The sequence below is a fragment of the Erpetoichthys calabaricus genome, chromosome 1, assembly GCF_900747795.2.
Source record: "Erpetoichthys calabaricus chromosome 1, fErpCal1.3, whole genome shotgun sequence".
NCBI classification, from domain to species: Eukaryota; Metazoa; Chordata; class Cladistia; order Polypteriformes; family Polypteridae; genus Erpetoichthys; species Erpetoichthys calabaricus.
The window spans coordinates 152,743,532-152,761,424 of NC_041394.2; the positions used below are offsets into that span (position 1 = coordinate 152,743,532).

The 17,893-nt window shown below is 37.8% G+C and overlaps 1 protein-coding gene across 2 annotated transcripts in view; it reads right to left on the reverse strand.

The window, feature by feature from the left end:
• Positions 1-2,793: 2,793 nt before the first annotated feature.
• Positions 2,794-17,893, reverse strand: part of si:dkey-260j18.2 (uncharacterized protein LOC325231 homolog) — a 69,938-nt gene continuing 54,838 nt past the window's right edge. For both annotated transcript variants that reach the window (XM_051932227.1, XM_028807560.2), the window contains 3 exons: positions 15,771-15,998; positions 14,164-15,680; positions 2,794-3,356 (listed from right to left, as the gene is read on the reverse strand). In XM_051932227.1, the coding sequence (XP_051788187.1) occupies positions 14,204-15,680; positions 15,771-15,998 (1,705 nt within the window). In that variant the 3' untranslated portion in view covers positions 2,794-3,356; positions 14,164-14,203. The remainder of the gene's footprint in view (positions 3,357-14,163; positions 15,681-15,770; positions 15,999-17,893) is intronic.

Genomic DNA, 17,893 nt, shown 5'->3' on the forward strand with positions numbered 1-17,893 from the left:
TTAAATTATTAATTCACCTTCTTCATCTAGATTGTACTGTCTAATCCCAAGATGCAGAGGACAAATAAAACAACATAAAGTGGCAAAATATCTAGCTAGAGGTAAAGCATATTGTGTAACCATCCATCTCCTAGTGACTCAGAATTTAAGGCTGAAGAAAGGTTGTGTATTCTAAAACAGCAGCTGATAATATTGTGTTTTAGCAATTTTTCCAATCACTTCAGTCAATTATTACCAAAACTTGCATATTAATTTTTCTTCTTTTCTTAGTGTTCTGCAATGCCTCTTGGGGCTGGTGCTACTTGGATCAAAACAATCTTAACCATGGATCAAGATATCAGATTGGATGATATATCCAACTCTAAACATTTCTCATATTTCATGAAAATCAGAAAGTAATATTTACTTTCATTTTCACTAGTAGGGTCAGTAAGAAACCTTATTTTAAAAAGTAGATGCACTTGAAGTGACTGCCTCAGTGAGTTAATAAAATTCAGTTGTAATGGATATCACAATGCACTGTTTCAGATTAAGTTTCCAGTCTCAATACCAGATTTTGGTAATTCATTTCATTTGGTAATGGTTAACAAACTTTTTGAAAAGAAAGCAAATCAGCTTGTGACTTGGAGGAAGGGAAATCCAAATACTTTCTAACGTGTAGAAGATCACATTTGAAAGAGATAAAGAATTGTAAGGTCATAAATGTGGACAGTGTGACAGTGCAGCATAAAGTGGTGAGAATGTACTAGGAGATCAGAATCAGCAGGAGAATAAAAGAGGACAGGTGTAAAAACAGATTTGGGTAGAATGTTTTAAAAAATGTGCAGTCATTTGAGAGTGCGGAGGAATGCTGGAAGAAGAACAGCAAAGTTGTATTAAGAGAAGGTGAAGAGATGTTGGGTCACATGACAGGAAGAAGCCCACCTGGGGAAAAAGATGGAAGGTAAAGACACGTATAGGCAGACAAACAAAGAGGCAAAGAGGGCAGTAGCCAACAGCCAAGGCACAAGTTTTGGAGGTGTATAAAAATTGGTAGACAAAATAGGAAGACAGAATGATTTTTAGAATAAAGAAGGCTAGGAACAAGGCTGGAAAAGATTTTAGTCAAATAAAACAAATGAAAGGTGAGCATGAAAGGATCAAGAACATATGGAGGAGTAGCCTACTTTGAAAAGCTGTTGAAGATAAACCAAATGAAGGGCTAGTACCAAGAATAAGTAGGAAGTAATGGAAGTACTGAAAAATAATGAAAAATGGAAAGGTAACAGGACTGGGTGAAATACCAGTTGAAGTGTGGAAGAGTTTAGGAGAAGAGGGAGTAGATGTGTTGTGTGATCTAATGCAGAAGATCCATGACCAGGACAGAATACCAGACAAGTGGAAAAAACAGTGTGATTGTACCCATTTATAAGGAGAATGGCGATATTCAGGATCGTGGAAACCAGAGGAATAAAATTGAGGTGACACACAACATAAACTTGGGAAAAGGTTATAAAAAGAAGGCTTATGGAAGAGACCACCGTAGGAGAGGAGCAGTTTGGTTTTATGCCAAGGAGAGGAACAACAGATAAAGTTTTTGCATTGAGACAGCTCACAGAGAAGAACTGAGAAACACAAACAGAACAGACTTGCATATGGCGATTGTTGATTTGGAGAAGGCTTGTTATAGAGTACCACGTCGAGAGGTCTGGAGGTGCACAAGAGACAAAGGAGTATCAGACAAGTATGTGAGGACTATCCAGGATTTGTATGAGGGAGTGAGGACTTGGGTTAAAAGCAGTGTTGAGGTAAAGGAGAAGGTCCCAATTATAGCAGGTCTGCACCAAGGACACTTAAGTCCTTACCTCTTTGATCTGGTTATGGGGGTGTATTGAGTCATGGTGCATGCTTGTTGCTGATAAACCTGTGTTGTGTAGCACCAGAAAGGAGGAAGATGGAAGGATGGAGAAGGGCTTTAGAAGATGAGTGTTGAAGATAAACTGGAAGAAGACATAAAATATGAGGGTTAATTAAGACCAGGACTAAATAGCTAGTCTGCAGGAGCAGCTATTGAAAAAGAGTGGATCAAGTTAAATATCTAGGGTAAGTAGTAGCCCAAGACAGAAAACTAGGTGCAGATATAACCCATAGATTGCAGTGTAGATGGAACATTTGAAACCAGGTATCAGGAGTATTGAGTGATAAAAAAAAATTAAGGTGAAGGTTAAAATGGGAGAGATGTCTAAAAAAATACAGGGAAGTTGGTTGAAGTGGTATGGGCTTGTGATGAGGACAGACAATGAAAATGTGGGCAAAAAAGTGCTGGGAATGGAAGTACAGGGGAAGAGAAAGTGAGAGAGACCAAAGCAGTTGTGGATGGATAAAGTAAAAAAAAAATCTGAAGGAAAAGGGCTTGACTGTCAAAGAGGTGTAGGACCGAGCTGTTTGGAGGAGGTTGATCAAGCACATTGACCCACACAGAAGTGTGGAAGAAAAAGAGGAAGAAGAAAAAGAAGAAGAAACACTGAGGTAGACCAATATCATGTCTTCAATGATAAAACTACCCTGATACAGATGTTATATCTATAGCACTGAAGTTGAATTATGAAAACATTGCAGCCTAAATTCATTTAATTAATAGTTTGTAACTTAGAAGATCAATACACTGCAAGGGATCGTTTTTTTTAACCAAAAAAAAAAAAGAAATAGCTGGCACAGATGCTGAATCTGAAAAGGAGATTACCACCACTAAAGTGCTTAGGTAGTTCAGGGCATGTAACATGCAATGGCTATTAATGATTACACAGGAAAATGTCAAAGGCAAAAACACCCTTTTATTCTGACAGATTTGGCTATGCTCAGGTTTACACTCAAAACAGACATTCACAGCCTTCCAAATCCATCCCATCCCTATTTGCCTCCCCCTCCCAATTTTCAAAAACCTAATTAAGTTTAAAGCTACCCCAACCCTTCATAAAGTGCCATGTCAATCCTGCATGCCAGTTTGCAGTGGTGGAAGGTTAGCAAATCACATAAAATAAAAGTTATCAGCCTACAGGACCTTCAGCTGTGGCAGGTTACATGTGAGGCACTATCAATGCTTCTTAATATAGTTTATACTGCTAGCCCCAGGCGCACAGACATTGCTTCCAAGGATTTATCCAGTTAATCCCAATACCTTGGTACAGAAATATAAATCCTTCAAAATACAGTAAAATGCTCCAAAGATGGATGCTGCATTTAAAATATAAACTTTGGCCCAAGCTGTGGACATTGCCAATAGAGTGTGATAAATGGACTGCTCTTCCCCTAGTGCTGCTTGACATTACTCAATTTAAGTTAAAGGTTGGCACCTCTTCAAGAGCTGGACACTGCCCCTAGTAAAACACAAATTCTTACAGTTAAGCCAAACTCTTTAGAAACTGTCCACACATCCAAAGTGTGACATTGAATTAGTACTCATTATTAATTTACAGAGAAAGGACACACACTTGAAATATTTATAGTGGATAAAACAAGTCAAAGCAAGTGTGGGCTCCTGAAGTTGTACAAATGTCAGGTAGTCATGAGGGAAAATAAATAAATATATAAAATGTCTTAAGATTATACTAAGATACTATTTAGCTCACAGACAAAACAAAAGGTTTGCAGAAAATAAGAGGCAGAAATGTCACATTTTAGTAACTGGCCACTTTCAGATTCCCCAAAAACTTAAAGTATACTAGTATACATGCAGTGTTGCTGAAGTTGTATAAGACAACAAGAAGCACCAATAAAATCCTCTTGTGAAAGAGCATATGAATTACTACAGCCATATTGCTAATTCCACATCTCAATTACTAAACTTTGCTGTTTCTTACATCTTTAATCTGGCAATAGCATCAATTTATTTTTGCACAATACAGGGTATTTTATAAGGACCTGAGAAAGAAAATACTTGGTAAACATTCGTAAGTACTAAAGAACATTTACTTTAAAAATGCACTTCTAAACATTAAAATAATAGTGATTAGCCGATATGCTATGCATGAATAAAGATATATTGCTTGCTGTTGGATGCAACCTAAACACATGGATTAACAATTTGTCCTGGATAATCATTTAATATTTTTTCTGAATTTTCTGTACTTGCTTGATCCAGTACTAGGGTGCTGGAAAACAAGATCCTAACCTGACAGTACTGTACAAATCCATAATAGTGCACAATTCCTCACATACAACTTCACTGGGACAACTCAAGAGTTACAAATCAACCTAATCTTTACTTCTCTGCGATGTGGAGAGGAACACAGATATGTGAAAAACAGAAAATATTCACAATATTCAGTTGGGTCTTTATCAAATACCCTCCTTCATTTACAATTAGCTATGTTGTTGTTTTTTTCCCCTCAAGGTGAAGGTGGCATGTATAGGTTCATATTAATTTTAACATTAACGTTGCATTTTTTTTTTTTTTTTTTTTTAAACATTTACTCTTAAATCACTGCCTTATTGGCCATGTGGTTGTAAACAAATGTTCTAAATTTTCTGTACATTATCAGGATTTGTTCCAATTAATGTGCCAAATAATAATTAAGTAAAAAATGGAAAATGTACGAGTATACCTGTGTCAGCGTACATCGCCAAATGGGCTAAAAAAAGTGAAAACTTGCAGTTTCAGAACACCTCGGGTTTTTCTCAGATTTAACCAGCTGAAATGCAATGAATTACCTAAAATGGTGAAAAGGGACCTTCTTTAGGGAACAACCGATAGGTTACAAGCTATTGATGTTCTGCAGCAATCAAATTAGTTAAACTTTGCAAGTTAAAGCAAACAATTTGCGCAGGTGTCCCAACTTCTCTTGATTACTTGAAACCCACTGTCTTAAAAAAAAGAGTTGGAAAAGACTGTTACTGTATCCTCTGAAGGACAATATTGCAGTGGTAATGGCAAAATGGCAATTAACAAATGAATGAAATGCATTATTACCTTTACAGGTGTGGGCCTTTCATTTAGAAAAATTGCAAAAAAAAAAAAAAAAAAAAAAAGTTGGGACACCTGTGCAAACTGTTTGCTTCAACTTGCAAGGTTTAATTTATTTTAATTGTTGCAGAACATCTGTAGGTTGTAACCTCTTAAACTACTCCCTGAAAAAGGTCCATTTACAATATTCAAAAATTTTCTTTTTTCATTTTTTGCTAACTTAACCTTCAAATTTAAACCTCTGTCAATTTATGAATTACTTTTTCAACAATTTAGGTCTTTCACTGCATTTTAACTGATCTGAAGAAAATCTAAAGGTCGTATAAAATTTTTGACCGGTAGTGTAATTCCAAACTTAAAACTGAAGGTATAAAACACATGTACAGGTGATGAACCTCCACATATACAAGCAGACAAGCAAGGAAACACAACTTAAAATTTTTGAAACAGTATAAGATTGCAGAAGTTTTGAATCACCATTTGAGAAGAGGAACAGTCAGCTTAACAAGGGATTACAAATAGCTAAGAGTCAAAGCAAACAGACATGTTTCATCCTAAAAAAAGATTCATAGAGAACATGGTGTGTCACAGCTAAATTTCATCTTACGTAGTGAAAAGATGCCTTAGTCTGAAACTGCAAAAGAAACTTAAAACTACTAGACAAATGTGACAGCTCATGAAAACATTAATTTACCTTCATTTAAATTTTTCCCTTTCATTTTTATCACTTTAAATATAATATTGCATTTGAATGTCACATTAGAACTTCTTCTTTGTATTTTATAAAGGTTTCTGTAAACGGCTTGGCCTATGGGTGCATTTTTAATGGCAGAAAACTAAAAACTGAGCGACACATTTGCAATATAAGCAAGAAAGTTCTAACAAAGCAGATGTAGCAGATACAGTATAGGACACAGAAAGGTAGTGTTTGGAACGGATATTCATTTCACTTTTATTTTGTACTTTATTAGATCCTAATCCTGCAAATAGCTTTTCTTGAGGCCCAAAAATCCAGTCAAATTATAATTTATATTTGTTTACTAGGAAGCAGTAAGACAAGTGGGATGATGTCAATAACATGGCGCACTACTTAAAATGAATAGAAAAGTAAAAAGAAAGGAATTTCTTTGCATACATGTTCACATTGGATAGAGTGCATGCAGTTTTAATGAGTGAATTGCATTTGGGGAAATTCAACTACAGCTCCAAGAGTTGTATGGTTGCTGATATATTCATAATAACTAAGTTGGCTGATCACAGTTTTTGACAAATTGTACACTGTATTCCAACAGAATTAGCAGTTTAGATGGCCACAAATGAGCCAAAAAGGATACACAAGAAACGCTATGAGGACCACATGGTAACTTGGGAAACTTATGTTTGTCATGCTGATGTGTCAGTGAGTTACATTTCTTTTCAAAGTTGATTGATCAGTCTACTACTAGGCCAATTCCAAGTGCTTAAGGCAAAAATTCAAATGGCAATGATGGAAAGGAAGAGAGAAAAATATTAACATCTCAACAAAGTCCAAACCCTGCATGCATTACACCTCATCTAAGTGAATATTCATTTCTTACTGAAATAAAGGAAGAAACGGGTTTTTCCTATTTAACCTTCTAGTGCATGAAACATGAACCATGTTCTTTCAGTAACAATGTAGCTAGTGTTATTTTCTAAGAATAGAGGCAGATTTTGAGATGAAGATTGCATACCACAATGAACAAATGAATATTATCATACAGTGGCATGAAAAAGTATGGGCAGCCTTGCTTAACTTTTCACTGTAAGACATTTTAAGTTAGCAGAAGATGAGCTGATCACCAAAAGGCATAAAGTTAAAGATGACATTTCTTTTCAGCCTTCTATGCAAGATTAGTGTATTGTTTTGTAAAACTGTATAGTGAAAAAAGGAAAGGAGCATCATCCAAAAGTTTGGGCATGATAAGATATTTGAGGTCTCTGATAACTTTTACCAAGTCTCAGACTTTAATTAGCTCATTAAGGCCATGGCTTGTTCACAGTCATCGTTAGGAAACCCCAGACTCCTCAAACCCTGTCCCAACAATTAACAGCACATGGCACCTCTAAGCAGCTGCCTAGCACTCTGAAAAATAAAATAATTAATGCTCACTAAGAAGGAGAAGGCTACAAGAAGATAGCAAAGCATTTTCAGGTTGCTGTTCCCTCAGTTTGTAATGTTATTAAGAAATGGCAATTGATAGGAACAGTGGATGTCAAGTTGAGGTCTAAAGGGCCAAGAAATCTTTCTGAAAGAACTGCTTGTTGGATTGCTAGAAATGCAAATAAAAACCACCATTTGACCACAAAAAACCTTCAGGGAGATTTAGCAGGCATTGGAATGGTGGTGCACTGTTCTACTGTGCAGCGACACCTGAATAAATATGACCTTCATGGTAGAGTCGGCAGAAGAAAACCTTTTTCAAGTCTTAGCCACAAACTTCAGCACCTAAAGTCTGTAACTGAACTTCTAAACAAGCTCGATGTATTTTGGAAACAAGTCCTGTGGACTGATGAAGTAAAAATATAACTTTTTGTCCAGGAAAAGAACACCTCTCCAAACATTAAGCATGGGTGTAGATCAATCATGCTTTAGGCTTGTGTTGCAGCCAGTGGTACAGCAAATTCTGGAAGTAAATATCACACCATCTGTAAAAAAAAATTGACATTAAAAAAAGGATGGGTCCTAAAACAAAATAATTATCTGAAACACTCCTCAAAATCTACAATGGAATACTTCAAGAGGCGCAAGTAGACAGTTTTTCCATTGCCTTCACAGTCCCCCGACCTAAACATCATTGAAAATCTGTGGATAGATTTCAAAAGAGCAGTGCCTGCAAGACGACCCAAGAATCTTGCATAAATGGCTCTTAACTAGCTACAAAATTGTTTATAAGCTGTGATACTTGCCAAAGGGGGTGTTACTAAGTACTGAACATGTTGTGTGCTTAAACTTTTGCTTCAGACCCGTTTCACATTTTTGGTATTTGCACCTGTGAATGATGGAAATATAAATGTAATCTTGTTTAAAATATTCAAGAAACATGTCATCTTCAGCTTTATGCTTTTTAGTGATAGGTTCATCTTCTGCTCATTTAACAATTCACAGTAATAGACATTTTAAGCAAGGGTGTCCAAACTCTTGCACATCACTGTATGTCTGAAATATATACATTTAATTTCTCATCTGCAGCAGAACGAAAATGTAATATTTCTCAAAGCATTGTGACTTGCACAACATATCCTTTAGTCAAAATAAAATCTATCATACTGTATAATAACCATAACTAAGCACAAAATACAAAGATTCAGCTTTCTATGCGACATTCAAAATTAAAATGCACTGCTCAAAGTCATTCTGCAGCTTGAGAACACGTATAAAGTGAGCCAAAGGAATCATTAGGTCAGGAACACGGATGGTAGTGTGCAGCCACCTCAGAAAAAGCATCTGTGAATCTTTGTAACTTGGCTGACTGGTACAGTTAGCAATGTCTAAGTATTATGTCACTGTGATGCAAACTACTACTATGCAATGAATTACTTTTTACACATTTTTAAATATGTACTATATGCATCAAAACAATGTACTATAACAGGTTTACTATGTCAGACAAGTTCTGGAAATATTGACTCACACACTTCACCAAATGACATAGTTAAACTGGCTGAACTTCTGACAATCCAACCAATAATACTAATCACACATCCAAATAACCAGATGCATACTGTGATTACCCCAAACCATAACAAGTACAAGCTGATTTGAAGCATAAAACAAGATGCCAATTTTTCTGTTGCTTATATGAAAGCAAAACACTTGAGGTATGTTTGCCTAACTGAGTACACATAATAGTTGGTGGAAAATAATCAAGGGCTCAAGAACTGTCCAGTGAAATGTATTACATAGTTGGGAGGGGAAAAAAAACAATAAAGGTGTATTGGTGTGAAAAAATCAATGACAGAAGTGCCAGGTAAAAAAGTTCAACATCATCTATTTTTGAACTGCTCAAAATGATTTTCTATTTAAAAGTCTTCTTCAGTCTTTTTTCCAAAGTGTAGTGGGCAATTTCTTTGAACATTACAACTTGTATGACCCAGCATTGCAATTTTAAATGAAGGTGTTGATTATCTGCTTATTTTATCAAGAACGTTGTTAACACTAGAATTACCAGAGTCTATGAAAAAACTCTTAGATCCGGCCCACTTTAAAACCGTTCTCACCTCTCTTTTGTCTACTAAATGTGCTGATTAAGATGGGCAGCAAGCAGCCGGCTATTCCATCCCCCACCGTTGCAGAACGTTCACCAAGTTTTCCCAGCTCATGCCTTGTTTGATTATCTGGGAGTGACTGAGCTGCTGGAGTTTTAGAGTGGAAATAATAGATCGTTATTTGGAACACACACATTTCATGTGTGTTCCGTTTCTACAGTAATCTGTGTAAACACATTGTTAAAACAGAAACTTTCATATTTTAGTAATAAATGTTACAAAATATAGGCATGAACTATAGAATGTGTTGTATCAAGGATGATACAACACTTTCTGTGGCGTAACGCTAAGATTTGCTGACTCAGAGCACAGCAGGCCTGCCATAACTTAGAGACCCGAGTTCGATTCCCCGTTGGGGAGGAAAGTTTTTTTTCTTTCTTTGTAACCTCAAACGGACATAAAATTTATAAATTGGTATGCATTGTAAATCGTTAAGTTTAAAATGTCGACTGCGGTTATTTCTGTTGATTAATTCATGCTTTTTTACTTCGAGTCAGAAAAGGAGCTTATTCAGCTTCTGATCTGACTCTAACAGTGCCAGTATAAATTCACACCCAATCTGACGCCGTTTGTTTTCAAATAATATTGCATTTCTTCGACAATGTTTTCTGATTGGTACTATTTGCGTCATAAAATGATTTCTTCAAAACGTCACATATATTTGTCTCTTTCTTTTTTTAAAATGTGTGTTGATCACAGCCAGCATGTAGTAGCACACAGAAACTGGCCACCTGCGTGTTCTCGCGCGCACTGAATAAGACACCGCTATATGCAATCATCAGATTCAAATGTTAACAGTTCACACACGTGCAAGGATCGTCTTTCTTACATTTACAACATGTGTACCTGTTACAATGTACTCACTTCTCTCTATGCTGTGGTTTCTATTACACACCTGAAAGAAAGACAATATATGTGAAAACATCATCGCACTAATGCAATATTATTTGAAAATGAACAGCATCAGATCGGGTGTGAATTTATGCTGGAACTGGAAATTCTCTTATTGTTGAATGAGTTCTGTATGGTTGTGGTCGTGGGTGTGAGTGGTGGACAAAACTAGGAATTACTGTGAATGTGCGTGGTGTTTTGAGATAATGAAGAGAGCTGCAAATTACAGGTGCTTGTTCAGTGTAATAGGAACCATAGCACAGAGAGGTGTGTACACTGCAACAAGTACACATGTCGTAAATGTAGGAAGGGCGCTCCTTGGGTGAGCTATAGTGCATCTTTATGTGAAAACAGCAGTGTCAGATGGGGTAGGGAAGGATCCTGAATGCGACTGAATGAATGAAAAGTGAATAAAAAAAAACAAAAACAAAGCTAACCTTTACAAATATCATAAATTACACCGGCTGTTACAGACTGAAATCAAATGTATCTTTTTATTCTAAAATAGTAAAAATAAGAGCAGTTCACTGCTCAAAAGGGAGTCATGCAGGATCGAACTCGTGACCTTTTGATTCCCAGTCAACAACTGATACTGTTGCACCACAGTGGCAGGCATAGTAAATGAGTATCAATGTCGCACACTAAGGCAGCTTTTTTTTCTGCAGTTATATTTTTGAATAAAAGCGCACTTGTTCTGTTATATTTGTACCTTTCGTGAAAGTATTTGATATTTGGACTTCAGGCTTCATATATTATATAGTTTATGCCTACATTTTGTAATTTACTACTAGAATATGAAAAACTTTTGTTTTAAAAATGTGTTTACACAGATTACTGCAGAAACGGAACACACATGAAATGCATGTGTTCCAAATAATGATCTATTATTTCCACTCTAAAACTCCACTTCACACTCAGATAATCAATCAAGGCATGAGCTGGAAGAAGTTTGTGCATGTTCTAAGTCGGTGGGAGGATGGAATAACCGGCTGCTTGCAGCTTGTCTTTATCTACACATTTAGAAGACAAAAGACGATGGCGGAGAGGTGCGAACAGATTTAAGAAGCGATTTAAGGTGGGACGAATCTACGAGTTTTTTCGTAGGCTCTGGTAATTCTAGTGTTAAGTCAATGTTATCTAGAAGTACCGGGTGTCCCAAAAAGAATATTGGAATTTTAAAGAGCTGCAGCTTGGTGCCTATTCATCTGAGACTGCAGAGCAACCTAGTGGCGACTTGAGGAATTAATCTAGTTTTATTTTGTTGCAGGTAGATGGTGCTAGTGCTTATCAAAAAGCTGTGTTGTTTCGATTAGTTACGTTTGCAGTTATGGCTGTGCCACAACAAAAAGCTTTTTGCGGTTGCGAATTTGCCAGAACTCAATCGGTTGTTACTGTGCAGCGGGCATTTCGTCAAAAATATGGGACTGACCCTCCGAATGACAATAACATCCGTCAATGGTACCAGAAATTTAGGGATACAGGGTGTATCTGCAAAGGTAAAAGCAATGGGCGACCTCGAACTTCCTTCTCTGCTGAGAATGTCGCCCGAGTGCAAACTGCGTTCACTCGGAGCCCATCAAAATCAGTTCGACAAGCAAGTCAAGAGTTACAGATACCAAAATCAAGTGTATGGAGAATTCTCCGATGCTGGTTGGTTATGAAACCGTATCATCTGCAGTTGGTTCAGGGTCTTAGACGAGGGGATAAGACGTGTCGAGTTCAGTTTTCAACTTTCATCCAACAAAATGTGGAGACCAATGAAGATTTTTGTTCCTTGATTATCTTCAGTGATGAGGCCACGTTTCACATTAGTGGGAAGGTAAATATCAATGTACGAATTTGGGGTGAAGAAAACCCTCATGCAGTTATCAAACATGAACGAGACTCCCCCAAGACTAACGTTTTTTGCGCGATTTCCATGTTGAAAGTTTACGGTCCTTACTTTTTTGAAGGAACCACAGTAACAGGGGCTGTGTACTTGCAAATGCTGCAACATTGGCCATTTCCTCAATTGGAAGATCAAGAACCAGCCAATTTCATTTTTCAACAGGATGGGGCACCACCTCACTGGTCTCTTCCAGTGCGGCATTTCCTAAATGAGACCTATCCCCAACGTTGGATAGGAAGATCTGGGAATCAAGATTTGTCACTCCACCATTGGCCTCCAAGATCCCCGATATCAACCCATGTGACTTTTTCCTTTGGGGATACGTCAAAGGATTAGTGTTCCAAACACCACTGCCTACAACTTTGGACGACATAAAGTTGAAGATAACAGCCGCCATTCAGAGTGTCAATCCCGATATGTTAGAGAGAGTTTGGCAGGAATTTGAATACTGGCTCGATATTGTTTCAGTTACTCGTGGGGGGCACATAAAACATTTATAGACAATGTGGGAAACACGTGAATATAACAGTTTTTGTATATGCTTGTATAATTCAATAAATATAGCTCTTTGAAACTCCAATATTCTTTTTGGGACACCCTGTATTTCAATAACATTCTGCATTGGCCAATTACTACCAAACTTAGCCAACTCACAGAGGCCATCACTTTTTCTTTCTAAAGAATATACAAATCTTGTGTTTGAGTATGAGGTTAACAGCTATTTAAATTTTGGTCAAACATGCAAACTTAAGAAGAATGCAATTTTTTCATGGGATGTCTGCATGAATAAGTTCTGTCTAGCAATTGCAGTTTCAACCAGTGAAAAACATAATAGGCTCTCCAAATCAACGTTTAAGAAGAAACAAATGTTGGAATGAAACAACAATCAATACTGTACTGAAGTAAACTTGGATCAGTTCAATTATAACCGTTGTCTTGGAAAAGTTATATTTGCAATAAAATGTCACTGGTGACTTGTTCAGAGAATATGCATGTAACTTTAACCACCAACATCATAAAGAACTGCAGAGGGTGGTGAAGGTAGCACTCATTACTTGGATCCAGTCATATAGATAGCTGTTTTTCTCACTCCTCCATTCTGATAAACTATTCAGAACCTTCTGCACTTAGACGAGAAGATTCAGGAGATAGTATCCATAGGTCATGTCAAGGCTACTAAGCAGACAGCCATAAATACAATATATAGTTTCCAATTGTGCATCTGTTGAACTCTATGTATGCTAATATTTATTCTTATGTAAATGGGAGTGTCGTCTTGTAGGTAGTAATCACTGTCATAATTCTGAGGAGAAATGCAAGATAAGAATTGCAGTGCATTTTATATGCACAAGAAACAAACTTCTGAAGAATTTGAAAAATGCACATAATATGAAATGAACTGCAAGTGTGTGTTCTTTATCCATGATTACTCTGGCTGCAGTTCTATATTGCTTTTCACTAAACACTAGGATATGGAGGCTGCTAAAACATGTGATCTTAACACATAAATCAGATAAGTTAAACTCTACTGTGGTACAAAATAGATTAATTAGCTGTCCAAAAATGCTTGTATCCCTCTTTGTAAAAAAAAAATCATTCACGTACACAGCAAAACTCTACCTTTAATGAAAAAGTACAATATTTAGTTAAAAATAAACTAAAGGGACATCTTACCTTATCAGAGACAGAAAGTAGCAAAGGTGGAGGCTCAAATTGACATCATGAATGTGAAAGTCATGAGGAGTAAGCTCAAAAATAAAGCATGTTGAAAAGTAGATTTTAGAAAGAAGAAAGGAGAGGTGTATCAATGTAGAAGCATTTTATGCAAAATGGTATAATTTGCAACTGTATATATTAACTAGTAGCAGCAGTGACATTGCCAGCATATTCTGCATATAAACAAAGTGAAATGACTGCCCATAGTGGAGCCATAGTGGAAAGCACTGCAGACAAACAACATTTGCAGTTTAGGATGTTAGCAGGCTTCAGGGGCCAGAGGTGCCAAACCCTGCAGCAAGAGCACTGACATGAGATATTGACAAAAAATAAGCACATCAGAATTAAACCTGCTGTACTGAACTTAACCAGCTGTTAGACGATGGGCCAGCATTAGGCTCAACAACCCCCCTAGAATGTGGAGAAATTTTGGACTTACACAAAAGTCCCATGAAACTCCCTGTAACTGGTTCTTTACACTATCGTGCAGAGGGGAAATTCCTCTTCTGACTCTCTTCCAGGTTTTCTTCAGATCGTGCTCGAAGAAGAGAGAGAATGTGTTTCTTAGGGAATTTGAGCGTGGTACAGCCAAACTGGCTAACACCACCAGTTTCTATGGGCAGTTTTTCCCTTCTCTGTACCCAGCTTCTCCATCCCGGCTTCCAACAATAAACACTGTCATAAAACCGGTTGCCATTTTCCCCTCCCAAGACATAAATTCGGCGTTTCCAACGGGCCACCCCCCCACCTGCGATCCTCCGTGGCAAACCAGGGAAGACAACTGGACTAGGGGACCTTCCCCCACTGCCCTCCCGACTCAATCCCCGGCCCTCCCTGAAAAACAGTACACGGCCAGTAGCATCCATAGGCTCCAAGTGAGTGTGGTTGCCATCTGTGAATTTGGTGGCATCCCTGCAGTATCCCCCAACTGCACAGACACCTCCTCTTACAGCAATCCCTCCTGCACAGAAAGTGGCACCTGTCTCTAAGTGCACCTGAGTCCAACAATCTGTAATAGCATTGTAAATTAGCACTCCATGGTGCACTACAGCGCGTGTTTGATCAAATGTTGTGCCACCCAGCAGATACAATCTGCCCCGCAAAGATGCAGAGGCAAATGAGCGCAATGGCAGGGGCATTTTGGACCCTGTAGCCCAAGAGTTGTTCTGGAGGTCAAAACACTCAGTTGAGTCCAGAAAAGAGCTTCGATTACAACCTCCCAATGCAAAAAGTTTTCCTACAGCACTGCAGCCAAGAAAGCCATGCATTGTCCGTGGAACAGACATCGAGGGTCTCTCTGTCCAGCGGTCTGCCACAGGATCATACTCATGCACAGTATCAGATACTTCTCCACTTTTTAGTAAGCCACCTGCGACAAAAAGTCGGTCTCCCATGGCAGTGCAACCAGGGCACATTAAAGACTTGAGAGCTGCAAGCTTCTCCCACTTGCCAGACTGAGGATCAAAGCAGTCCACATTATAGTCTCCATCAGTCAGGTTTGGGTCTTCCCTGGGCTTTATATCAATGCACACAATCTTCTTTTCAAACATTCCTTCTCGGGGACGCATGGCTATTTGCTTCATAGCATCTCCACCACAAAGAACACCTCCCAACTCCTCCTTAACCCACTGCTGCTCATCTACATTCAACAGGCCAAGACGGAGATGACGTAGTAAGGAGGGCATATACTGGTACCGCTGCTCTGGGTGGTGCTCAGCCCAGCGCCGAGCTGCATCATAAACTTCTAGTTCAGATTCTACACCCAAGCGATCTGAAGACAGAAGGCTGCCAAGTGTGCCAGGATCCAACAGTAAAAAGTCCTTCTGCCGAGAAACACGTGGAAAGTTTTGAGCTACAAGGCGCAAGGAGGCACGCAGAAGCAAGGGATCATGATGAGAGCGGGCCAACACATACATGCCCAGACAGTTCTCAAGGGAGAGGTGTTCGAAAAGGAACCTGCAAGAGAGAAAAGAAGAAATCAGCCACCATAAAGTCAATTAATATGAAGAAATTAGGGAGCCCCAAGCAATTATAAAATGTGATTACCTAGAGCACAAGTCTTGCAATGGTAGGACCTGAAGCCGATTGGCTGCAACAAAAAGATCCTCTGCTGTGTCAGGACTAAGCCTTGCCTCTCCAGTGTACACAAAGTGAATTACTGACTGAACCACCTCAGGTGTCACCTCCTGTAGTCGGATCTCAGTAAGGCGAGACTCTGCCAGTGGGCTTGTGAACATTGCACGAAAGTAGGGGCTAACTGAGGCCAACAGAACCCTGTAGATTAATAGGAGAGAATGAAAGAGGTGAGAAATTTTGAAAGAAAGAATATGTTAACAGAGAAAGAGGAAGAAAACAGTAACCAAGGGTGTCTTGTATTGCCCTAATCAAGGTTTCAAAATTCAAAAATATTTAACCTAAAGTAATGCTGCCAGATAGACCATGTAATTTGTACTTAAAGGTACAGGATTTCAATAATGGACAGTGAATACTGAAAAATGAACACATTTCCTCACAGAGAGAGGACAGTAAGAGTCAGAAATTACCAAATTGCTAAAAGCAGATATCCTCCATCTTTGAAGAAAAGACTACAGTACTGGGTGTACCATTGCTTAATAACCAGACACGTCAAATGAAGTGAATGGCTTCCCATGGTTTGTGAATTTTAGTGTTTCAAAGAAAAAACCAAGACAAGGCAAAACTGGATGAGACTGAGTTGTATGTGACTATTTAACAGAGACAGGGAAGAAGAAGAAGAATCTAGCCTAGCTGATTAAAATCATCATGATAACATAGGACATTCTGCAGGCAAATCTGTAGAGCTGACTGCCAGAAATTCAGATTAAACTGTCACACTGCATGGCTTTCAGATCCAATTTAGTTTTTTTAAAACTGGATATAGGTATGCTTATAACACATTGTAAGAGTGACACAAATTGTCTATAGAAGTAAGGTCACTATAGTAATGAAAAGCTTTGTTATACTCTACTTCCTAATAAGGCTGCCACTAGCCAGATTTTAACAAGATTTTCAGTGTTAGTTCAAATAATTTCTCCACAGAGCTATGATTATGACATTAGCTTTTACCAAAAAATTACAATTCTTTTAAAGTCTTCAAGATCTCCTCTTTTAACAGTGACAATAAGGCCATCTAGGACTTTCATAAACTAACCTATGCTCAGATGAACGTTAACAGTATAGTGCTCTATAATTCCACCCATCTAAAAATACTATGAAACCCTCATTTAAACAACAAAAATGGTAACTGATTGAATGTGTTTGTGCATGAGTGCTCCTTGTAATGTACTGGCATTTTGTTCTCTCTTCCCTTTCTCTTTGCCCTCTACACCACCAATTTTAAGTACATCGACAGTTAATTAATTTTAAGTACATCACCTTCTATTGGAGGCCATATTGCATTACTGTATATAACAACATCTTTAAGACTATAATCAGATTTAGATATACACTTTAGAGAAGAGAGAAAAAAAAATTAAGTTGCTATGGTATATTGCTTGCTATGGGACATATTTTCTGCAAAAATGAAAATCATGAAATGTAAATACAATCTCTTTTGCAATTTAATTTTCAAAGTCTGCACGCAAGAATGCTGCAAAAATGAAAATGAAAATTAAAAAGCTCCACTTGCAATTTCATTTTCAGCATGAACCACAATGAACCTGCAAAAATGAAAAGTAAAATACAAATAAGCAATGGCACCACATCCTAATCATTGAATTTTCATTTTCCACTTTGAATTATCAATTTCAAGTTCTCAATATGCAAATACGGGCAGGGCTTTGCACCTTGATTTCCCTCAATCCTTTGAACCTTCATAGCTGTACAGCTACTTCAATCGATAGAATACTTGTCACTTCGACTGTGTTTAATTCAAGTAGTTTTGATCTTTCCACCCCTGTACTACAAACAAATCTGTACAATTCCATGGGCTTTTCCAAAATGCATTACTACAAATGTTTGCGATGTGACATTATAGAAGAGTACATTCTTAAAGTTGATGATTTAGATTCTTGACGACACCGGATGTGATAGAAAAAAAGGTTGCTGCGACAATCCAAAAGGTGGGGCAGGGCTCTGCAAGACGAACACAGATGGTGCCCACCTAAGATGATAAGCGATTTTTCATTAATAAATTGTTTCAAGGAGATCTC